We start from the raw sequence: 12,375 nt of genomic DNA on the forward strand, positions 1-12,375 counted from the left end.
CACTTGGTCTTAAAAGCTAACATGTTGAGCTGAAATGTTTGGGTTCTTTCTTCAGTTGCAGTTTGTGGTGATGAACAAATAAAAAAAGGCAAGATACTTTTGACTTCTCAAAGGTGTTTTAATTCGCTTATCATGGAGCATCTTATTAAAAGCAATTCATGACAATTCATTACTGTTTAGTCTTCCTGATTTTATCAGATGATAGTTGAAAAGCATGTTTTCCTTCTTTATCACGGTGCCACATTGCAGTTGTCTAATGTCAAAGGGATTAGCAGTTCTTATATTTTTCCTTCTAGGAGACGCTACCTTCCATTTAATTGTATTTTATTGTGTGCAAAGTTAGTTAAATAAACCTTTTTGTTTGCTAGTGTTTAAGTAAAACTTCTGATGCTTAACTAAATGAACTATTGCATTTATTTCTTGCCCCATAACTCTGCTCTCTTGGTGATATACAGGAAATGTTGAAGTTTTAAAAGGCTAAAATACCAGAACAAAATCCATAACCAGCACAGGGAATAAAATACAATAGCAACCATTGTCAGAAGGCGAAGCTATCTCAAATAAAACGGAGACAAACAAATTAATAACAGCATTCAGTGGTGCTAATGTTTAAAAAAAGCCTGGGAGAACAGTACTTTCTCAACCTGGCACTGCGGAAAAGCAAGAGGCAAGCACCGACGAGGGAGAGAGAGTTCCACAAAATTGCTAAGTGTCTGAAAAGTGCCTCTTTTCTTGAGCTCTTTTGGAGCCATTCATCTTGCTTTCAGTTCTTGGTTAGTTAACTTTGAGCGTGGGGTTAATCTAAGTGGACCTTTGACTAATGTGCAGCTCTTGGTTCACCTCTTCTTTCATTTTGAGATTAGGGGTTGCATAAACAATTGCAGTGCCCCAAGAATGGAAGGAGGGAGCAGCTAGCAAACGTAAACACTACCAACTGACTGTATATTTGCATCCACTATATTTGCAGCAGCTTAAAAACTCACACTGCCAATTTGAAAAGGTGAGGGGAAACACTTTTTAACCCTATGGATTGTGTTCAGGGGGAAATAATCTGCATCAAATAGGTGCTCTTTGTTATCCTGATAATGTAAAGCAAAGTTTTGTACAGCGTGACAACTCTCTCAGTTGTACAGGTCCAGCCGTGTTATTTATTCCCATTATGTCTAGAGTGGGGTTGCATTGAATCCACACTCCATCAGCCCAGCCAACATGGCCCATGATCAGCAATGGTGGGAGTTGTATTCAGTGCATCTGGTGAGCCGCAGATTCCCAGTCTCTTAACTAGTGAGGACCTGTATCATTTGCACCCGCCCATTTCATAACTTAACCAAGCGATATAAAAGAAGAATCAGCGCTCTGCCCCCCAGGTGCATGTCGTGCTTGGAAAACGTGATACTGCTGTCAATGGGGGTACACAGATATCGGGCCCCAAGCCAGCAGGGGCCCCAAATACTCTTCTTTCTTTCTTTCTTTCTTTCTTTCTTTCTTTCTTTCTTTCTTTCTTTCTTTCTTTCTTTCTTTCTTGGACATTTCTGAAGAAAAAGCATGGAGGAGCTAGCTAAGACTTTAGCTCTCAGCAGGTGTAAGGTCACTTAATCACTGTTGCTAAGGAGCAAACGTTGCCTGCTGCACCTGAGACTGAGGAGGGGGCCCTCCCAGAGCAGCAGAAAACAGGATATGCTCCTCATGGTTGCTGCTAGCCTGGCTGGACAGAGGAAGATACTGGGGTATGTGCTTTTCTCTGTGTCCACATTAATTCATCCAGGCATGCCAATAGCAATAACAACATAGCAATAATAGCAATAACAACAGCCCTGTGAGGTAGGCTAGGCTAAGTTAACATATGTACCTAAGAAGCCATTCCTGCCAATAGATTGCAGGGGCCCGGGAGGATGTAGGGGGTTTAGAAAATCCTGTTAGCACCCTTGGCTACCCTCAAAGCAGAATCTTAATTGAAGATAGAGATGGAATGCCCAGAGCAAATGGTGATTATTTGTATTATCTTTATTTATTAAATTTATATACCGTCCTTCATCCAAGAACCACAGGATGGTTTACAGCATAAAACCACAAGAATACATAGCATAAAGTTACACATGTGTTGCACTAGAGAGACTAATAATCTCTGGAAAGTTATTTACTGTATTTTTCTTGAATGAAATAATACTCACTTTTTATTGGATATCATCATCTGGCTGCTTTCCAAAATCATTATTCATTAAGTTTGAAATAACAGTAACAGTTGTGAAAATAAAGGAAAACAAAATGTATAGCTTTGCTATCTGGCCTGATCTGCAGAATTACGCATATATTCTTGAGAATAATACAAGTATATATCCTTCTCTGGAAAGACAGGAAAGGAAGTATTCCGGTACATATACATTGTATAATAATCATTGATCGATTGTCCATAAAGCAAAACTGCAAAGATACCTCTTGTCTAGTAGCAGCTGTGTAAAGGAACTGCTATTGAGCACATAAAAGGAAGGAACTAAGCAATCCTATAGGATTTGACTATCAGAAAAGCAGACTACTTGGTACTTAAAGCTAGAAAAGTCACTTTGTGCAAACTCCACTAGGCTAGCTCTCCAAAATCTCATCCACTCCCTTTAAATAGCTATAATTAGTCCTATAGCTTTCATTTTATGAATTAAAATTTTAATGAGTGCTTTTTGTCCTTAGTGTGTATTTTGGGTGCAGCCAGGAAAATGTCTGCATCTGCATGTTCTGAATAGCAGTGGCATTCATATAACCACTCGGATCTGTTTGCAAGTGTCAGGATCCTGCGCTAGCTCATTCAGCACCCGTCAGTCACTTGGCTGGTCTTCAGGCTTGCTAGTGCCATCCCAAACAATACAGTTGACACAGTGATGGCATAACAAAAGCATATCCTTTCTGTTCAGGTCTTCATTGGCTGCTTTGCTGGAGAAGTTACTACTGAATCTAAATCGGGGTAAAGGGACCCCTGAACATTAGGTCCAGTCGTGGCCGACTCTGGGGTTGCGGCACTCATCTCGCTTTATTGGCCGAGGGAGCCGGCGTACAGCTTCCGGGTCATGTGGCCAGCATGACTAAGCTGCTTCTGGTGAACCAGAACAGGGCAGGGGGCATCAGGGTTACCTGTAGGAAAGGTATTTCTGTATGTACAGAAACGGATGCAGCTAGCAACAGGAGATTTGATTGTCACATGGATTTGTGCCCTTGCTAAGTGTTCAAACCATAGGATAAGATTTAAAATCAAGAGCTGTGAGATTGTTTTCCTGGCTGTGTAAAATATTTGTCAGATACCTCACAATGCTTAAATAAAGGGTAATGAGGTAACAAAGTACAGTCATTTGCCTTCTTTAGCTAGAGCTTATGTTAAAAGGTAACTCTCTCTTTCTCATCACCATATTTTTTTGTCCTATTTCTCTGTAGAAAATGCAGCCCAGTAGCCCCAGTGATGATATACACCTGAGTGAATGGCAGATGAATCACTTTGCTTATACCTCTGACACCTCTACACCAGGACAGAAGGCAGATGCATATCGTGCACAGATTTTACGCATTCAGTATGCATGGGCAAATTCTGAGATCTCCCAAGTTTGCGCTGCCAACCTATTCAAAAAATATGCAGACAAATACTCTGCAATTCTTGACTCTGACAATCCAGAGATTGGCTTGAATAACTGTGCGGAAAACATTTTGACACTGGCAAGAAGTCAGCAAAATGAAAATGACAAGTGGCAATCTGCTTTGACGACAGCTAATGTGATGGAACTGAAGTGTGTGCAAGAGATGATGCAGAAGAGTGAAATGTTTCGGAGTGACAAGGAAGCCACCGCCTATGTTGCTTCAGGTCTTTCATCAGACGGTCCAAGTCAGGAACTACATATCCTTGGCAGAGCCCCAGCTTTGAAACCTCATCAGTTTGGTGTGCTTTCCTCAGCCAAGGCCAGAGCTGCACATTCTTGTTTGCCGGTGCCTATAAGTGAAGGGTCTGACATTACCTCTTGTGTGACTCCATTGTTTAGAGATGGTGAATCAGTGTTTAGTAGTTCTCTGACACTCATGAGTAACTCTGGTTTGAAGCAGAATTCTTCATCTTCCACTCAGTCTGCTTTCCCTTCAGAGATGGGCAACCTGGGGAAAAGGAAAGCATTTCTTGTGTCGAATGAAGAAAGTAGCACTACATCTTCTGGTTTCATTCTTAATAAGCCAGTTAATACAGAAGGGAAGACCTATGCACGGAGTGGAAGCAAAAACAATGAGAACAAAGCATCTGGTTTCAAAACTGCGAAAGAACAGCTCTGGGTGGACCAGCAGAAGAAGCACCAGCACCAATCAGAGCGTGCACCATTCCCATCTAGCAGTAGCACAAAAAAGACTTTAGGTCTTTCAAGATCTCGGGGTGTATTCGGAAAGTTTGTCCCTCCAACACCAAAACAAGACGGGAATGAAAACACAGGGACGCAGTGCAAATCTTACGGGTCTACAGAGGTGACTTGTCCAACGGATGAACGGCTAAAGAATATAGAGCCAAAAATGATTGAACTTATTATGCAAGAGATCATGGATCATGGGCCTCCAGTGAGTTGGGATGACATTGCTGGGGTCGAATTCGCAAAAGCAACTATCAAGGAGATAATAGTGTGGCCTATGTTGAGACCTGACATTTTCACTGGTTTAAGGAGTCCTCCAAAAGGAATTCTTCTGTTTGGTCCTCCTGGGACAGGGAAGACGCTCATTGGCAAATGTATTGCATGTCAGTCTGGGGCTACGTTTTTTAGCATCAGTGCCTCTTCATTGACCTCCAAGTGGGTGGGTGAGGGAGAAAAGATGGTCCGCGCATTGTTTGCTGTTGCACGATTCCAGCAGCCAGCAGTAATCTTCATTGATGAAATTGATTCTCTCCTGTCCCAGCGCGCAGATGGGGAACACGAGTCTTCTAGAAGAATAAAAACTGAATTCTTGGTCCAGTTAGACGGAGCAACGACCTCTTCTGAAGACCGCATATTAGTTGTGGGAGCAACCAACCGGCCACAAGAAATTGATGAGGCTGCCCGAAGGAGACTGGTGAAGAGACTGTACATCCCACTTCCTGACACTTCTGCTAGAAAGCAGATAGTGACTTGTCTGATGTCAAAGGAAAATTGCTCCCTAACGGAGGAGGAAATTGATCTCATTGTTAAAAAATCAGATGGGTTTTCTGGAGCTGATATGACTCAGCTTTGTAGAGAGGCTTCTCTAGGCCCTATCCGCAGCCTTCAGTCTATTGATATTACAACCATTGCACCTGAGCAAGTACGATCTATAGTTTTTCAAGATTTTGACAATGCTTTAAAAACTGTGCGCCCCAGTGTGTCCTCCAAAGATCTTGAATTGTATGATACTTGGAATCAAACATTTGGATGTGGAAGATAAGAGAAATTAACTTTGCATGCTTAAATTCCATGATAACATTTGATTTTTATCTTTCTTTCTAAAAATGTTCATAGTGTTCTAATAAATTTGAAAAAGAAACAACTGGCATGTGGTCGCCTTCCATCCTTCCTTCCTTTATTGCCCAAACTGTTAAGCCCTCTGTGCAGACTGATTGCTTAGAGAGATATTAGGTAAAGGTAAAGGGACCCCTGACCATTAGGCCCAGTCGAGGACGACTCTGGGGTTGTGACGCTCATCTCACTTTATTGGCCGAGGGAGCCGGTCATGTAGCCAGCATGTCTAAGCCGCTTCTGGCGAACCAGAGCAGCGCATGGAAATGCCATTTACCTTCCTGCCGGAGCGGTACCTATTTATCTACTTGCACTTTGACGTGTTTTCGAACTGTTGGTTGGGAGGAGCTGGGACTGAGCAATGGGAGCTCACCCCATTGTGGGGAATTCCCATGCTCATTGGGAATTACTAATGAGTAAACATGCATGCGTGCCCCTGCAGTAACTTGTACTCCGATCCTAATTAATTACAATAATCTTAAGCTGTGGCGTGGCAGAGCCCTTAACAGCAGGTATCATTGAAGAAGAAATGATGTTGAGAGGCTCCACTCAAACACCAATATGCTGCAGTTGAGAAGAAGTAAATCTATTTTCATAATATTGCACTTTATCACGGAATCAGGACTTGAGTAGGAAGGTATTAGAGCTCATCAGTCTTTCAATATAGCCCTGTAGAAGTCATTTCCTCTCTCTGTGTGTGTATACATGTACACACACACACACACATATATATCATAGGATCTCATCATCATAGGATCTCAGGGCAGTTCACAGATTAAAATACAAGATAAAAACACAACTAAATAATTGAAACAAAATGGCAAAACAATAACCCTGACTTCCCACAAGCATATATTAAAAGGCTGTATAATATGAATCAGCCGAAGGTTACCAGTGTTCTAGGTATTTATGACTGCTGAATTGTCAGCATATGGGGAAATGCTTTGTTTTGATAGAGTCAAACAAGGAGAAAGGGAAGTGAGGTGGAAAAAAGAATGGTATGAAAACAGGTATTTAAGTGTGGCTTGCATTTGCTTTGTTCTAGAATGATTTGTTTTTATTTTTAGAAAATTGAAGGCCACCTTTGTGAACAAAACTCCTTAAAGGCAACTAACAAACAAGTAAAAACACAACCACCTAAAATGGTGGTAAGATGAAATATAATACAAAACAGCCAGTTTATTAAATTTGTATACTGCCCTATACCCACAGATCTCAGGGCAGTTCACAACATAAAATTACTAAAATAAAGAGCACAAAATACATAATACATAATAATACATAATACAAATAATAATAATACATAATACAAAGGCAACCCAAGAATCCCCCCTTCCACAAGAAATTTAAAAGTGCTTCAGATGTCAATTAGCTAAATGCCTCGTTAAAGAGGAAGATTTTCACCTGGTGTCTATAAAAGTGTATAATGAAGGCGCCAGCTGAACCTCCCTGGGGAGAGCATTCTACAAATGGGGAGTTACTGCAGAAAAGGCCCGTTCTCATATTGCTCCCTTTCAGACTTCTCATGGAGGAGGCACATGCAGAAAGGCATCAAAATACGATCTTGGTAGGTTCATATGGAGAGAGGCGGTCCTTGAAGTAATGTGGTCCTGAGCTGTTTAAGGCCCTCTGTCCCCGACCAGAGAGAAACGAGCGCAGCACAGTCCTTCAATGGCTGCGCTCGTTTCTCTCTGGTCGGGGACAGAGGGTGGTGCTTGGGGGGGAATTGTCATCGCGCCACTCCTTGGTGTGTGGAGTGCCCCAGGGTGCGATACTCTCCCCGATGCTTTTTAACATCTTTATGCGCCCCCTCGCCCAGCTTGTCCCGAGTTTTGGGCTGGGCTGCCATCAGTATGCCGATGACACCCAACTCTATCTGTTGATGGATGGCCATCCTGACTCGGCCCCAGACACACTGACCAGATGTTTGGAAGCTGTGGCTGGATGGTTACGTGGGAGCCGGTTGAAGTTAAATCCTTCGAAGACAGAGGTCCTCTGGCTGGGACGGGACAATATGGGATTGAGGGGGCAACTCTCATCTCTTGAGGGGGTGCAATTAGTGCCAGCACCGTCTGTTAAGAGTTTGGGTGTAATCTTCGATACCTCCCTCTCCATGGAGGCGCAGATTACAGCTATAACAAAGGCAGCATTTTTTCATCTCTGCCAAGCTAAGCAGTTGGCTCCTTATCTCTCTCGCCCTGACCTAGCCACTGTGATCCAGACTGGATTATTGTAACTCGCTCTACATGGGGCTGCCCTTGAGACTGACCCAGAAACTCCAGCGGGTGCAGAATACTGCAGCGAGACTCCTTATGGGGTCTTCGCTGCGAGATCACATTCATCTGGTACTATACCAGCTGCACTGGCTCCCGGTGGAGTACAGGGTCAGGTTTAAGGTGCTGGTTTTAACCTTTAAAGCCCTATACGGCCTAGGACCCTCGTACCTATGGGACCACCTCTCCTGGTATGTCCCACAGAGGAACCTACGGTCTGCAAATAAAAACATCCTGAAGGTCCCAGGCCTCAGAGAGGTTAGGCTGGCCTCAACTAGAGCCAGGGCTTTCTTGGCTGCGGCTTCAATCTGGTGGAATGCTCTGTCACAAGAGACTAGGGCCCTGCGGGACCTGACATCTTTCCGCAGGGCCTGCAAGACAGAGCTGTTCCACCAGGCCTTTGGTCAGGGCGCAGCCTGACTCCCTCCTCTGGCAACCTGCACAGAATTTTGCTTAGCGGTTGCCATTAATTTGATTTTAATTAATTTTTATAATGAAATGTTTTTAGAATGTTGGATTATTTGATTGTTTGATTATTTGATTGTTGTTAGCCGCCCTGAGCCCGGCTTCGGCTGGGGAGGGCGGGATATAAATAAAATTTATTATTATTATTATTATTATTATTATTATTATTATTATTATTATTATTATTATTATTGGCCAAAGCCAGCATTTTGAATTGGGCCCGGGAACTAATTGGTAGCCAATGCAGTTGGACCAGGATCAGTGTAATATGCTGAAGCCGTCTTGCCCTGGTGAGCAACCTGGCTGCTGAATTCTGCACTAGCTGAAGTTTCAAAACCCTCTTCAGAGGCAGCCCCACATACAACATGTTGCAGTAATTTAACCTAGAGGTTACCAGAGCGTAGATAGCAGTAGTTGGGCTGTGCCTGTCCAGATAAGAGCGTAGCTGGGCCACTAGCCAAAGCTGATGGAAGGCACTCTGGGCCACTGAGGCCACCTAAGTGTCAAGTGACAGCAAAGGATCCAGGAGTTTCCTCAAGCTACATACCTGCTCCTTCAGAGGGAATGAACCCCCATCAAGAGCAGGCAACCTCCCAGCCGTCTGGTTTAGGGAACTGCCCACTGACAGTGCCTCAGTCTTATCTGGATTGAACTTCAGTTTGTTGGTTCAGCACTTCCACTGCCTCACCTGCAGATGTAAATGAGAATTAGAGCATATTGCTGACAACGTACTCCAAACCTCTGGATATCCCCACGCAGCAGTTTCATGCAGAGGTTAGACAATATAGAGAGTAAAATTGAGCCCTGTGGAAGCCCACATTGAAGGCTCCATGGGGCTGAAAAACACTCCCCAAGCAGCACCCTCTGCGAACGCCCATCCAGACATACCACAACCTCTTCAGTCAACAGGATGCTTCTGACGAACCTCATGCCAAAGGCCTCTATGGGCACCTGTGTGTCTGCAGGAGGCCACTTTGGTCAGCCCAGACCTGTCTGTTCTGCCACGGCCTCTCGAGTGATGCAGCCCACTTTCACACCTGTATGTTCCATCTAGTAAATTTAGACCATGAGCATTTATGAATGGTAAACTTGGTAGTCCAAGCTTCTAAATATTATTGCAACAGAGAACCAGCTCCCACATTTTGGGAGTAATGTACAGATGTTTCTCCTATGTTCTGGATTGGTCTAGCTGAGCAGCCTTTCATCTACTTGAATCGAAAGGAGATGGGAAGCCATCAAGTCTTGATCCATTAGAATAAATTCTGATGCCATCTTTTACTGGTCTTCCTGTCTTGCACTGTTAAGTTGGTACATGGTGAGCTGAGGAACTCAAAGTATATATTTCTGAAGCTTTAAAAAAGCTTTATTTTGGCTTTGACTTTGAAAAAAATTGCTCAAGGGAACCCCTTGTAAACTCAAAGTGCTAAGATATTACTGTCTCGCATAAACACATCTCAAAAATTCACCTAACGTATATCTAGCATGTTCCTGCTTGCACAAATGTGTGTGTTATGAAACTGCACCAACTACTTTCTAGTGGCTGGTCTTGGCTGAACAGTCAGCACGGTGTTCTTCTGCAATGAATAATTTCCTCTTCCTTGAATATGATTGTTTATACCATGTCAGCTGTATAGCTAGGCACTTACTGAATGTACTAATGCTGCATTTCTGTATCCGGTATTTCATCTCTTTAGCCGTCTGCCACAGCCATTTACTTGAAAAGGATTATATTTAATTGAGGATGTTTATGTTCTCTGTCCAGGATGTTTCAGTTGTGATGTAACCTAGTTTCTTTAATTAAATGTGTAGCAAATGGAGCATAGTCAGGCCTCATATGACTTGACCAGTCAACCATGGAACTAAAGTCACCTGCTGTTACTGCTGTCACCAAGATGCTTCGATGCAAAACTGTTCTGTCTGATCCAATAGGCAGGTTTTGGACTGGATGGATCTTGGCAATTTTCAGCCTATGGGATTGATTTCGTTTAGTTGCTTCATTTACATACCCAGTTCAAAACACAGTGTGGCTACAGCATGCCATGGCTCAAATGACCTTTATCAGGAGAGTGCAATCTTGTTGCTTCTCCTTGATCTTTCAGTGTTTAGACTGGACCTGTCAATTGGGTGTTGGAGACTGGTGCATGGTAGACTGGTTCTGGAAGGCAGAATCGGGAGACCACTGGTTGGTCCTATGGCATTTGTGTTGAGAGGTCCCACAAGGTTATGCCTTGTCCTCTATACTGTTTAACATCTATATGAAGCCTCTGGGAATGATGATCAGGTGAGCAAGGTACCATTAATATGCAGGTGACACAATGCTCTATTTCTTGTTGATAGCAGGTCCTGGAGCTGTGCTTGAATTCAGTGGTGGGCTGGACTAGGGCTGATAAACTAATTGTAAATCCCAACAAGACAGAGATCCTGTGGGTTGCTGGGTCCCATTGTCTGGGAATTAGGTATCTGGTCTGTTGTACTTGTATTGCACTTGCACTTGCTTTGAAAGAGCAAGTGCAGACTTTGAAAGTCTGGGTGTGCTCCTAGATGCAGCACCCTCACTGGGGGAACAAGTGGCCTCAGCAACAAAGAGCTTTTAGCTCTGTGAGGAGAATAGGGGTGTTCCAGGTGAAAGCTTATTGGGATCATCTTGACTTGCAGAATGATCTCAGCTAGCATAAAGTCCAGGTAAGAAAGTCCAGGTCAATACGTAATGGGAGGCTAGCAGAATCTTCCAGAAACAAAAGCCCAGAGAAGCCTATCCTGAGAAGCACTCAATAGCTGCCTGAGAAAGGGAGCAGAGTTAAAACAGTGGGGATGTTGAGGCTGCATCCAGAGCTGATGGCTGGACAACTGGCCCTATAAAGGGGGTCATATTTGTCCCTGTGTGAGCCCAACACCTCTTCCTCTTTCCCTGTTTATTTGCCCTCGAGTCCAATCTCCTAGTCATATGAATCCAAATAGTTGTAAAATGGAAAGCTCCTAGGAACTAGTTGGTATAATAATAATAATAATAATAATAATAATAATAATAATAATACATCCCACCCATCTGGCTGGGTTGCCCCAGCCACTCTGGGCAGCTTCCAACACATTAAACACTTCCTGATACAGGGATGCCTTCAAAGTCTTCTAAAGGCTGTGTTTTTCTTTATCTCCTTGACATCTGGTGGGAGGGCGTTCCACAGAGTGGCCCCCACTGCTGAGAAGGCCCTCTGCCTGCTTCCCTGTAACTTCACTTCTTGCAGTGAGGGAACCACCAGAAGTATCTTTTATTTTTATTATAAAATATTTATTAAAGATTTTCTTAATACAATAAAAAACAAACAAAGTAACATATAACATTATAATAACCATATTTTCTTCGCTTCTTTGGACTTCCTCGCATCTCTCGTTCCTGCGTTCCAAATTTATCAAACTTTAACCAGCAATTTATCACCTTGTTTCAATTTTTGTTTTATAATTTCCCAATATTGTGTCCCTAATTTTAGATATTTTTACCCAAACCTTAAAAGCTTAATTTTAACATAATATTTATCCAAAATTTATCTTTTCTTAGATTTTCACTTATCTTCATATTCCTTTCAACTAACTTAATGGTGCCATATTATTTATAATCTTACATCTTTCTTAACACTCATACAATTTACAATATTTTTGTAAATAGTCCTTAAATTTCTTCCAGTCCTCCTCCACTGCCTCTTCTCCCAGGTCTTGGATTCTGCCAGTCATTTCTGCTAGTTCCATATAGTCTATCAGTTGCATCTGCCATTCTTCCAGTGTGGGCAAATCTTGGGTTTTCCAGTGCTTGGCGACAAGTATCCTTGCTGCTGTTGTTGCATAAATAAAAAATGTTCGGTCCTTCTTTAACACCCTCTGGCCAACGATGCCTAAAAGAAAGGCCTCTGGTTTCTTAGGGAAGGTATACTTAAATACCTTTACTTCTGCCACCAGAAGTATCTTTTAGTGCTGCTGTTTTTAAAATTCCAGTTATATATTTGATGAAGTTTTAAGCTGCCTGAATAACTTTTTAATTTTTGTTCTTTGCCTTTCTATCTGCCTTTTATCCTCTGAGGACAGCAAGAAGCACCAACTCTTACCTGGTGCAGATATCACAGGGCTGCTGATTTTATGACCAAATCAGAGGTGGCCTCCCTCCTCTCTTCTTC

The 12,375-nt window shown here is 42.8% G+C and overlaps 1 protein-coding gene across 1 annotated transcript; it reads left to right on the plus strand.

Moving 5' to 3' along the window:
- Positions 1 to 3,380: 3,380 nt before the first annotated feature.
- Positions 3,381 to 5,506, plus strand: FIGNL1 (fidgetin like 1). The gene has a single exon (XM_081931107.1). The coding sequence runs from the start codon at positions 3,421 to 3,423 to the stop codon at positions 5,401 to 5,403; it is 1,983 nt and encodes a 660-aa protein (XP_081787233.1). The 5' UTR covers positions 3,381 to 3,420; the 3' UTR covers positions 5,404 to 5,506.
- Positions 5,507 to 12,375: the final 6,869 nt, after the last annotated feature.

The sequence above is a fragment of the Podarcis melisellensis genome (assembly GCF_964234715.1).
Source record: "Podarcis melisellensis genome assembly, chromosome: 12".
NCBI lineage: Eukaryota > Metazoa > Chordata > Lepidosauria > Squamata > Lacertidae > Podarcis > Podarcis melisellensis.